Genomic DNA, 12,601 nt, shown 5'->3' with positions numbered 1-12,601 from the left:
GAATTTATCTGCCGTAAATACTAAAAATATAAACTGTGAAATACTTCTTAATGGAAAGGGCTTTCAGAATAGTTGCACCCACTGTCAATACAAGCAATTCTGTTCTTGATTTACAGCTGATTTTTTATTATTATTATTGAAACCAAAAGTCCTGCTTAGACCAAATGCCAGAGCCCTAGCAAGCTGAAAAGCAATTTGTTCCCTTGGCACCCAGTTCTACCTCAGAAGACTGTTAATGCTGTAGTTAACTGGCTGTTCCGTGAAAGAAAGCTGAATAACTTTGACTGTGCTGAGAAAAACTCCTGTGGGGTGAGGCTGATCTCCTCTCATGTTTTGTTTTGTAGTATTTTTATCCACTAATACTTCACCCCAGCAGGGAAAGTGAATCCATCCCAAGGAGGAAAGGCACCTGTGGGAATCACTCACATGTTGTTAGTAAATGACACAGGCAGTGCCCTGCACTTGGTAACAAATGTATTATCTCTTTTCAGGGATTGACCTGGAGAATATTGTTTACTATAAAGATAGCACTCATTATTTTGTGATGACAGCAAAAAAGCAGAGTCTTCTGGACAAAGGAGTGATTATTAACGTATGTAAAAATGCTGGCCAAACCTTATTTTATTTACATGGCGCAGAATAAGTGTGAACATCTGCATAAACGTTGTGGCATGTTATAGAGGGTGTTTATAGACTTAATCCTTTCATTAAAGCTCAGGTCACTTGGATCTTACTCTGACCTCTTTAAAATTTGCTTTTACCTTCAGTCAGCTCAAAGTTTCTATAGAGAACTGAAAACAATGCTCTCTAAATTTATCAGTTCCAAAACTGGCTGAAATGGGATCGTGACTCACCTTGGAAATACGTGGTGTGATCATTGCACCAGCAAATAAAAACCTCATTTATTTAAAGGTGAACTTAGCACAGCTATGTCCAGTTTTATCAGGTGAATAAGGAAGCATAAAAACCTACCTGAGGCTAAATTGCAAATTCTCAAGTGGGTGAAATATGGTAGAAAGAGTCTATAAACACAATGGGATGAACTTTCAGAGGAACTTGGGATTTTGAGGTCTTTTTTTCCCTTTTTTTTTTTCTTTTTTCTTCTTCTGTAAGATGTTGGGGGTTTTTCTTTTGTTTCTAGAAAGTGTTATGGCACCACTTAGATTTGTCTTCCTGGAAACTCAAGAGTGGTTAATTTTTCTTGCAAAGTAGGACAGTGCCAAAACAGTCGAGTGTAATTTCCTGAAGGAAGTACTTGTGGGGAACTATCAGAAGGTTTCTTGGCTTTCTGGTGGGACCACTTAGCTCAGTGCCATGGTTCCCTACCCTTTTGAAGGCCAGGGGCTCCCAGGGCAGAGCAGCTGTCCATGACCAGCCGGGGTGGGAGCAGGGAAGGGCTGAAGCCCTTGTGGGGAGTGGGTGGTGAGCCCTGGGGTTGTGGGGCCGGTGTGGAGGCAGTCCCAGGAGATCTGTGGGGAGTCTGGAGAAGAGGAGCACTGGCTGTGGCTCATCAGAGCTGTTTTCCTGACCTACTCAGGTCTGAGTGGAAAAAAAAACCACCCCAACCCAGTCTGTCTGAAACAACTGGGCTAATAGCGGTTCTGTGGTATCATCCTGCGATTAGGGGTCTCATCCGTGATTAAGCTGTAAATAGAAACTGCCTTATTAATAATCACTGGCTTTAAGTAGGATGACCTGCAAAGGCAGGGTCCTTCAGCACTCTGGCAAAAAAAAGAAAGCCACAGGCCAAAACAGCACAACAGAGAAGTTTGAATGTGGTGTCATTACTGAGATGTTAAGTCAAACCTTGAGGCTGAGCCCCACATGTTGTGTCATCAGTATTTCTGCTCTCATGTGGTTTCAGATGTGGGGTGCACATGTGCAAGAAAGCATTGCAGGGGTGATGATAACATCTTTTGATGGGAGGGAAGTAATGATATGAAAATAACACAACCAAGGAACTGGGAGGCACTGTAATATTCTGTTGCCAGTAAAGCTCCTTGTTCAGTGTTGGCATGGAGATTTCCTGTTTGGGGGTAGTACAGTAACCTGTGTTTCTGTATCAGCTTTTTGGAGGAGATGACAAGTCTTACTTGATTCTTTATGGTGTGAGTTGTGTGGTTCCCACTCGTGCTATAAGACTGCAAGGTTGCAATTCAGGAGGACAGGGGATTATCTCATCCTACATGTTTATCTCCTTGCAGGATTCCATTGATACAGAGTTGCTGCTCTGCGGGGAAAACGTTAACCAGAACAATTTGCTGTCCTACGCCAGAGAAGCTGCTGACTTTGCAACCAATTACCAGCTGCCTTCCTTGGATTTTGCAATTAATCACTATGGCCAACCAGATGTAGCAATGTTTGATTTTACTTCCATGTATGCATCTGAAAATGCTGCACTAGTGAGAGAGAGGCACAGACATCAGCTTCTGGTGGCACTTGTTGGAGACAGTTTGCTTGAGGTACCTTGGAATGTGTTCCAAGTAGTCCATTTTTGTTTTGCTCTTATTTCCGTAATCCAACCATTCAATCTACCCTCCTGACCAAAACAAAGCATCCTCTCTTGCATGTCCTTAAACAGTGGTATCTTCTTTGGAATAGACTTTTTCCCCCTTTTTCTTTTCTCCTTTTTTATGCCGTAGTTTGTCATAGCTAATGCTTGGCTGGCAGCTTCTGGCTGAGATCCCATTTTGCTTTATGCAAGTTGTATTTCTGTCTGAAAACTGTGAGCTCTGTGTCCTCAGCTTGGGTGCATGGCATAATTTTTCTCCATAATGGCAGTCAGGAAAACTTGATCCAAATTATTGTTGCAGTCTCTTTGCCTTACTATGTTCTCTTTTTTTTTTTTCTTTCTGAAGTGAAAAGTGTGTGTTGTTATGTCCTTTTTTTTTAACCCATGCTGACAGCATGAAGCATTTGAAAAGAAGAGTCCAAAGCAAAATTAGGAGATGAGAAGGGCATAATTTCTTTCTTTTTTTTTTCTTTTCCTTGACTAATTCTTGAGTCTTTTTTTTTTTTTCCTCAGCTTAAACTTTTTGAGGTTAAGAAATTTGTTTTTTAAGAGACAAGTTAAAAAAAGGGAAAAAGTGAAAGAAGCAATCTTTTTTATTACTATGTCTTGGAGGAGAGACACATCTAAAAACTGCAAGCATTGTCAGTGCTGTATTTTAACTCTTTCTGGGCCATTTTTCTAAGACTATATGAAACTCTAGACTCCAAATTCGCATTGCATGTTACTTTTGTAATAAGACCGTAAGAAGTACAAGGAATTGAAGTGTAAATGCTTCTTACAGCCCTTCTGGCCGATGGGTACTGGCTGTGCAAGAGGCTTCCTGGCTGCTTTTGACACTGCGTGGATGGTGCGGAGCTGGGCTCAAGGGAAACCCCCCCTGGAGATCCTTGCTGAACGGTGAGTGCTGCTCTTGTCTTCTCCATCATTCCCAGCACGTTAGAGAGTCACAGTATTGGTAGAAGGCAGTGGATTTCACAGTGGCATCAGGAGAAATATTTTTCTTCCCTGTAGTGGCATTGGGATGAAATCATCTGTTCCTTAAAATTACAGAACAATTTACAGTGATAACCAGCTGTTGCTCTGTGAGCTTCTGCAGACTAATACAGAGACCTGGCAGTGTGCAGCACATGGTTTAAATCACTTACTTAAATCACTAGTCACTAGAATTAAGTGTGATTCTTAAGGAAGTAAACCAAAGATACCTTGTATCAAAAAAAAAACCATCCAACCATCTCAGCTCCTGGTCTTTTATTCTAAAAAGAATATGAAAAATCCTTAAAGAAGTCTAAATAAATTCTTCAACATTAGCAGCTTTCATGGTTGGTCTCTGTGATTTAAACTCTTCAGTTTGGCTTAGTAGCCCAGATGTTCTCTTTAGGCTAATAAATGTGTGGCAAAAGAGAATTGCTGTAGTGCTGCATCATAAGCTTCTCTGTGTCATGTCTTTTTGACCGGAGCAAAAAAAAAATCTGTTATTAAGGACACCAGCAATCCTGGTGTCACCATGGTCTGATGGTTGAATTTGCTGACTTTGGTCCTTGGTCCTGCTGGCAACTACAGCTTTGCTACAGCTGCCCAGGCTGTTCTGGGGCAGATACGTAATAGTCATGGTTGTGGTAATGTGAGTAGGAGCATTACTAACTACGGCACTTTGGGAAGGTTTAAGATAGGAGCCTGTGGGATGACTCAAGCAGGGCATAGACCCAAATGGAAAATTGAACACCATAGTAAAAAAAGCTGTGGTGGTTATTGCAGGATGACAGGATTTAGTGCTGTTATGTGGTAAAGAAGTTACTCCTTGGGTGGATGGTAAAACAAAACCAGATGACTGGGTGATGTAATCTCTTTTTTTTTTTGGCTTTCTTTTTTTTTTTTTTGGTCCCCCTTCCTTTTCTTGCTCACTTCCTGCCTCAGGAAAATGTGGGCATAAGTTCTAAGAGCCTCTCTTCTTGATGTCCTTTTTCTGTCTGGCATCCTTCTGCTGAGTGGGGATAAGAAATGGGATGGATGCATTTATGCATTTAGTGCGTGACATTTGTCCTGTCAGAACTAAAATAAGGTGTAGCTGCAAAAAAACGCAAACAAAACAACCTCTTTATATATTGAATATTTATTTTAATATATAACTCTTCCGTATTTTTTTCTCTATAAGAGAGAGCATTTATCGACTCTTGCCTCAGACGACCCCTGAAAATATTAATAAGAACTTTGACCAGTATACCATTGACCCAGGAACAAGATATCCAAACTTGAACTCGAGCTGCGTTCGACCTCACCAGGTCAGTACATAAAAGGCTTGCTTGTGAAATCAGTTCTTTTTTTGCCTAGGATAAATAGAGCTGCAAGTAGTGTGCAAACAAAATCTTCAGGAGACTCCTTAATTTAGAACCTGCTGCTGATAAGGTTAACCTAGAAAGAAAACCCTTATTTTCTTTCCAAGCAATTCTAACATTATGCTGATAATTGCTTTTCCTTGTAGGTGAGGCAGTTATATGTCACCAACGAGTTACAGCAGTGTCCTCTTGAAAGAGTGAGCTCCATCAGAAGATCAGTGAATCTCTCCAGACATGGTATGTGGCACCTCACGTTTGCCGCGGCTTAACATTTGTAGCCTTCCGAGCGTGCGAGAGCAGATTGAAATGTTTGGTCTCCTGTGTAACTGCAGAGTCAGATATTCGACCTAACAAGCTCTTGACGTGGTGTCAGAAGCAGACGGAAGGATACCGGAACGTTGACGTCACGGACCTCACTACCTCCTGGAAGAGCGGCCTCGCCTTGTGCGCGATTATCCATCGCTTCAGGCCTGACCTCATGTAAGTGACATCTGCAGACCTTGTTGGGCTTAGGGTACATGAAGGACTTACTGAAGTGTAGTGCAAGACCGACCAGAACATCACTGATGCTATGCAGTCCCCTTCTGTGGGTGTTTTCTGCAGGGAAATGCACACCATTGCCAGGGTGGAGAGGGTGGCGTTGGTTTTGCTTTGTTTTTTTCTGTATGTCCTTGCATGCTGTTTGAAAAGAAATATATATGCTTTCAAAGAGCTGGGAAGGCTTTGAACCTTATGATTTATCGTGTTTGTGGGAGTCATGTGTCTATTTAAGATGAAATTTGTGGTGCTTGGAGAATGTGAAGAGCTGCGTTCCCAAGGTCCCTGGAGAAAGGGTTTTAGTGTACGTTTAAAACCACAGCCATAATGACACTATCATGAGTTACAGAAATACCTGAGTGAGCCTTGGATGAGCCATCCTCTGTTTTGTAGTGGTAGCTGTGACAATAATGTAGGGAAACTTTGGACCATGGAGGTGGGTTTTGCACAACTCTGTCCAGAAGAGCACAGTGCCCTTTCATGTGTGCTATGGAACAAGGGCTGGAGATTAACACCCCAGTGACTGAATGTAAGCCAGCATTCCCCTTTTGACAGTGTTTCTGGGGTCCTAAGGCTACAAGACCCAACTTCTTACGTGTGAATATTTTGTAAGGTCCCTCAGTTAGATACAGGAGGGTCAGCGTGTAACAGGTGTCAGGAAATGGCAATTGCTGGCACTGGTTGGGGCAGTCGGTGGGGTGACTCTCCTCTCTCTTCACCAATCTCCAAAATGCAGTGGATGCATTCTCTTGCCTTCCTACACAGACTTAGGAGTCAAAAATGAATTATTGTCAACCTCCCTTTATTGTGGATAAATGGAAGGAATGATTGTGCTCTTTTATGAGGTGTGTTAAGTTGGAAAAAATAGGAGTGGTACCCAGGGTGCTAGTTCATACAGTTTTGCCAGAGGAAGAGCTGAGATTTTAACGATAAGATTTTTTTTTTTTGCCTTTGGTTAGTTTAAAAAAATTAAAATTATGGATGTTTTTGTGACTGTAATGGGGGGAAAGGGTATAGAAAGCAAAGTAATTTTTGCTATCTGTGGAAAACTTGTCTTTTTAAGCACTACTCTCTACAAAGTCGATAAATTTATCTTCCTGAGCTAACAGACCTCCTGCTGTTTAATGTTGTGTTTGGATCTTGTTGGCTTTTTGTTTTAAATGAGCCTGCTGAAGGACTTGGCCAGATGAGAGCCAGGCAGGCAAGAGAGGAGGCTGCCTGTGGGCCGTGGGCAGGGCTGGGGTGGAGGGCTGCCCACAGTCCCCTGGCTCCAGAAATGGGCAGTGGGTGGGTGAGGGAAGAGGAGAAATTCTTTGGGGATTCAAAAACTCACATTTGTTTATGAGGAGAAAGGAACTACCCTGCGTGGAGCTTTGTAATTTATTCACATGTTAATTTTAACCATGAATTTTGGAAGCTGTTCAAGAGATCAGAGTCTTAGAATAGGTCCCATAGAAAATGGATTAGAGACTGGATAACAGAGTTCCAGATGTGTGATGTACTTACTTAGTGCACAGCTAAATTCAGTTCTGACCTGGGCAGTAGGTCCTTGCTCAAACTGTGTGTGTTAATACCTTAAAAAAAAGAGAAAGGTTAGTTCCTGTGCATGTGTGTGCAGACAAATGTAAGAAATTTTTTTCATAGAATGCCAGCCTAAATTTATTCCTCCTGGCTTTGGTGATTTATAGAACTAATTGAAACTGAGAAGTCAATTGCTAATGGATGAAAGTTATAGTAGTGCAGCTGTGTTTGGAGAGGAAAAAGGTTTCTTAGCAGTTCTGAGGAGGAATTGCATTTCTTCATAAATGAGAGAATCCTTTTTTGTGGGACTACATCAAGATACAATTCAGTGAAAAAGCCTTTAAATTACTTTCTGGCAAAGCTATTATTTGTAATGTGATTTGTGTGAGACTCTTACATTGGACTCTGTAGCTTTGGTCCAGTGAAATGCCTGTGCCTTCATTCCTGGTGCTGTTCCGTGCCTCTCCCATGGGCAAGGGAGCACTGCATGTTCCCGAGGGGAGCAGAGAGAAAACCAGTGCTGATGCCACTGCGTTGTCCCCGCAGTGACTTTGATGCTCTGAACGAAGAGGACGTTGTCAAGAACAACCAGCTGGCATTCGACGTTGCTGAGCAGGAGTTTGGGATCCACCCTGTGACCACAGGGAAGGAAGTGGGCTCGGCCGGGGAGCCCGACAAGCTCAGCATGGTCATGTACCTGTCCAAGTTTTACGAGCTGTTCCGGGGCACACCTCTGCAGGCCGTAGGTAAGCCAGACCCAGGCTGCTCCTAATCCTTGCAGGGTTGGGAAGCGGGAGCACTTCATCCAGGCTGCAGACGAGCCCTGCTCTTGAGCCAAGAGTCCTTTCCCAGCTGAGCCATTCTGGCACGCGAGCGTGCCTGCTTCTATATGCAATAGTCACCCTGGGCTTATAACAGGAAAGGGGAAAACCTTGATTGAGGACCAAGGTTTTGTGGGTCCTTGGTGGTTTCGGAGAATAGGAGCAGATGGATAACTGGTGCTTGACATCATGAAGTTCATGTATCAGCCTGTTAGTGTGACTCCCTGTTAAGGATGACTGCCCACAGCACATTGATGCCCGTGTGTTTCTCTTTCTTTTTTAGAAAGTCACCCCACATTGTATGTATTTACTTTTATTTGCCTGTGTTTCTTATATGTAATTGCTACTAGCACTCAACTGGAAAGCTTTGGCTTAGTCAAAATACTTTAAAAATAAATCTAAATAAATAAATGGTTGTTTTTTGAACAGATGCTGGTGAGAAGCAAAATGGAGAAAATAATGATCTTGGTTCAGAAAAATCATCAAGCTCCATCTCTAATTATTTAAATTTAACTTTACCAAGAAAACGAGTACCAAAGGTAAGTTGTGAAGGAAGACTTGCCCTATAAATGATTCTTTATTGAAAAGATGAAAGTAAGCTGTCAGGCTCAGAAATAAGGGTTTTATATATATACTACTATTAAAAGACCTGTAAATTGAGATTTTTTTTGAGTAAGATTTCACAGTATTCAAAACACACATGCACACTCAGTCATTATGATGTTTGTAAGGATAAAACTGAAGCCTTGTCAGTGTCAAATGGCTGAAGCATTGATAATGGTCCCAGTTAAACATTCTCTGTAAATGCAAAATTTTGAATCTCAGTGAGAGTTTGGATGTACTTGGGGAGAATTTGTTCACGCTGATGTTCATTGTTGGTAAAAGTGAGAGGAGGATGATGTTTTATTTGGTGTGTTTGAGTTGCTGTTTTCAACTTGAAATATTTGAGATCTCAGCTCCCTTTTGCCTATTGACATGTGTTTTATTTTCGGAGAATTTTCAGAAGTTTTTAGGAGGTTTTGTGCAATGCTAGATAGAAAGTTGTTGGTTGAGTGGTTTTTGGGTTTGTTTTTTTTTTTTTTTTTTTTTGGGGCTTTGGGTTTGTTGGGGATTTTTTTGAGATGGGAAAGTCTGGAATTTTCCTAGGCTGTTTCTACCTTTAAGAAAAATAGTGGCTCTGTATTCCTAAATATACAGCCATTCTATTATATATCAGTTCAGATAATCACTGGTATACTAGGTTGGGAGGGAGTGCTGTTTTGTAACAGAAGCAGTGATTTGAACAGTTTGTGGAGCTGTTTCAAGGTTCTGAAGTGAAACTTTTAACTCTTCTAGAAGTCACCTGCAACAGTGGGCAGGTTGACTAGTGTGGCTCTGAGATAATGATCTCTTAGTCATACCTGTGTACTTTTCTCTCTTGGTCACTTATTAATAAAAATTTATTGGCATGCCCTGTTATATCCCTGTATTATAAGAAACATCCATGCCCATACATGCTATGATTAAAGACTCCAGAGCCCTGAAGGATCATGGAGACCTGAGTTAATAATCTCTGGAATGGGACTGCGTGCAGTGAGAGAATTGTCTGTGTCTTTGAATGGATTATAGCTTCAGAAGTTTTATATGATTTAATTTTAGGGGAGCCCTAATAAAATTAGTTAGTAATAAACAGTTTCACCTTCTGCCTCTTCCTTAGCTCAGTTGTCTCCTTAAAGGAGACCTTGAGGAAGGGATTTGCTTTCACAGCCAAGCCTATCTTCATTTTAACTTCAGCTTAAGTGGGAGTGTCTACACAACCCAGCTCAGAGGCAGCAGTGCCTCAAGTCCAGCTGGTCTAGAGGAGCAGCACAAGGTAGACAACAGCATAGACTCCTCCACCAAAAGCAAGTTAACTTCTGCGTTTTTCCGAAACAGAGCTTAATGCAAAGCTGTTCCAGGTTTTGAGTTTCCTGGGCTAGCTAAAAACCTTGTGTTGACTACAATGATTCTCAAGTTCTTTCTTCAGTTGTTTTTGTTTGTGGATTTTTTGTTTTGGGTTTTTTTTTTGTTTGGTGGGGTTTTTTTGATTTGGTTGGGTTTTTTAAGTAAGCCTCCTTAATGCTTAACTCTATTGCTTCATTTACACCTATTGATAGACCCTTAAGTTTTGCCTGGGAAAGTATGCATTTCCTACTTCTTTTGGAATTCAGTGTCCTAGTAAAAGTTCAGGTGTACACGTACGTACTGCATTCCTCAGTATTTAAATATATTGCTTTTTAAACTTGTTGCTCTCATCTTGTAAAAATGCAATTTCTATTTTTTTCACCCAGAGAATTACTCCAGAATTTCCAGATATTTCCTAGACTGACTTTTGTCTTGAATATTTTCTCTCCATAAACACATTTTCAAAACCTGTGGACACTCAATTTCCCAGTACATCCCTGGATGTATATAATTTTTCCCTGTCACCTACATACACACAAAACCAAGTGACATGTTTCCCAGATAAACAAGCAGTGAGAAACCAAACAGGCAAAATAACATTTGCTTTTTCTTGTGGGTGACTTGTTTGGAAGAAAAACCTTTTTCATGACCACAATGCTGTTGTTTTTCCATGAGTTATTTGCAGACTTTCAGCAGTGGGGGAGAGCTTTCCATTACTAAGCCATGCAGCCTCTGACTAACCTCCCATCATGAAATAAGCCTTCTGTCATAGCAGAGCTGCAATTCTTGGCTGCACATGAAAGCACAAGGTGATTTGCTTGACGGGCCCCTGTGGTTTTCCACTACAGGGGCTTTTTCACAATGAAAAGTGGAAGTGATATTTCCCAAATCAGCCTGGGAAGCAAGGCTGACAAGACGTTTTGTACGAGGTTTTGCAGTTCTGTCACGGATAGGGTGTGAAACTAAGCAGGATGGGTTACGGTACTTGGGTTAGGACAGAGACTTGAGTGCTAGAACTATCTGAAACTACCCAGGAAATAAAACTCCTTGGAGAGCAACTTCTTGAGTCAAGAGTTCAACTGTGGCTTCAGTTTTATGGTTCTTTCCCCTGCAAAAGGTGATGCTGAACATTATCCATTAGATATATATATGTTCTATCCAGACTGTAGGAGAGCACAGTGTTGTAGTACTAAACTTTCCATAGCATCTAGTTTGTCCTTTTTTTTGGCTGGAAGTGGGTTTCTTATCTGGGTGCAGGCTGTGGGAGACCAGGAAGTGGAGCCTGGAGCTGGTGTAGCTGTTCTGGCAGCCTGTGCTGAGCTGGATCATGTTTTCCATTCTCCTCCGAGTGTCAGCCGGGCTGGAGAGGAACTGAGATTTCCTGTACTCCAGACTAATAAACGAATGAAGGTATTTACACAATACAGAGCACAGTCCTTTTGGAGTCTTGCTTGGCAATTAAATTGCTTTGTCTTTCACTTCTTTGTAAATATGTTAATGTGAGTCCTTTATGTAAGATTTTTTTGAAAGGCAGCATCTTGTTTGCTCCATTCACTCAGGCAAATTCTGCTTTTATGTGGTACAGGCTATTATGCAGAATACATTATGCTATTCTGTTGTTCACCCTTTTGTGAACTGATGACTATAGGTGGTGTAAAGCTGGGTTGCTGAGAGCTGGTGCCTGAAAGACAGTGTACCAAAGCACACAAAGTAATCAAAATACTGTCATCTGATTCTTTTGGTGTTTGCCCAGAATTTGTTTGGGATTACTTCTAGTCACTGCATAATGATTTATTACGAACAGTGTATATGTAAAAAGAAAGGTTGTGTTTTTTAATCTTGCTCTCTTTATTCCTTTTCAGTTTTTTTAAAGTTGATTGAGTAATCACTAAGTTACAGTGTGGGCAAATGCAAATAAGTGGAATGTGGTTTATTGTTCCTAAAGTATAACTTTTTGTACCAAATCTTCAAGACTCAATTTAATAAGAAGCAATACAAATTTTTAAGGATTGACTATTTTTCAAGTTCAGCCGGACTGAGTATTATTGATTTGTGTAATCTCTAATTGAGTAAAATAATTAAATATGTGCGTAGCTCAAGCACAGAATAGTCAGTTTGGTTGCTTAAGTACTGTAATGTTCAGCCATAGTTAGGGAGGTGAACCTTACGAGGGAGACAGACCTTTAAAGTAGAGAACAATTGCTCCAAAAAGAAAATAAGACTGTGCTATGAATACATGATCTGCTTGCAGATAGTTGGGTTAAGAGAGATGTGGGGACTATAGTGAAAAAGTGAGGGGTTCCTGGATTTTGTTACTTATCTGGAAACCAGTGTAGTCTAGAGAAAAATTCCCAGAATAATTGATGCTGTAGTACCTTTTTCTTCAAGGATGTGTAAGTGCTTTTTGAATTATAAACTCTTCAGCACTGAAAAGAGGAAAAGGTAAACACCAAAGCTGTGGGGCCTGTGTTCAACAAAGTGTTCAGGCATGTATTCTCCCCCACTGGAGTCCAATGAGAGCTCCCAGAGAGGGGTTGTGGGACAGCTTTTACATACCTGATACCTGCCACGAGGGCCCACCAGGCTGCCGGGCGAGGAGCAATCCTGCTGAGCTGGAGGGTCTAACGAAGCCCCCAAAGGCTGGCACTGCTCACCCGTGTGTGCCTGGTTTAACAGGGACCAGGCCTCCCCTGCCTGGTTATGGAGCTTGTTATCCTGGGAGGAACTGCTGGGGTAAACTTGGTAACTCCTGCAGTAATGCATGGAACCTGTTTTGGCTTTACCCTTTTCAGGTTGAAGGGAAAACGGAAGAAAACGAGACTAACAAGAGACGTCGGAAAGGTCTCCTTGGTGTCTTCGAGGAGGTTGGTGTCCAGTGGTGTCCATTCATATCCCAGCTCGTTGATGAGCACCAGAGCTGAGGAAGCAGCGGGAGTTGGAGGGGCCAGGTCCAG

At 41.6% G+C, this 12,601-nt stretch overlaps 1 protein-coding gene across 2 annotated transcripts in view; it reads left to right on the top strand.

The window, feature by feature from the left end:
* The window catches only part of MICAL2 (microtubule associated monooxygenase, calponin and LIM domain containing 2), a 147,734-nt gene that overhangs the window by 68,508 nt on the left and 66,625 nt on the right, over positions 1-12,601 (top strand). For both annotated transcript variants that reach the window (XM_027699727.1, XM_027699736.1), the window contains exons 9-17: positions 492-592; positions 2,205-2,462; positions 3,294-3,409; positions 4,665-4,791; positions 4,992-5,082; positions 5,178-5,325; positions 7,450-7,649; positions 8,154-8,263; positions 12,440-12,511. In XM_027699727.1, coding sequence (XP_027555528.1) covers positions 492-592; positions 2,205-2,462; positions 3,294-3,409; positions 4,665-4,791; positions 4,992-5,082; positions 5,178-5,325; positions 7,450-7,649; positions 8,154-8,263; positions 12,440-12,511 — 1,223 coding nt within the window. The remainder of the gene's footprint in view (positions 1-491; positions 593-2,204; positions 2,463-3,293; positions 3,410-4,664; positions 4,792-4,991; positions 5,083-5,177; positions 5,326-7,449; positions 7,650-8,153; positions 8,264-12,439; positions 12,512-12,601) is intronic.

This window comes from Neopelma chrysocephalum, unplaced genomic scaffold (assembly GCF_003984885.1).
Source record: "Neopelma chrysocephalum unplaced genomic scaffold, ASM398488v2 Primary Assembly neopelma1_24, whole genome shotgun sequence".
Classification (NCBI taxonomy): Eukaryota; Metazoa; Chordata; class Aves; order Passeriformes; family Pipridae; genus Neopelma; species Neopelma chrysocephalum.
Note: the sequence above shows the minus strand (reverse complement) of the source record. Positions and strands in the feature narration are given on the sequence as shown.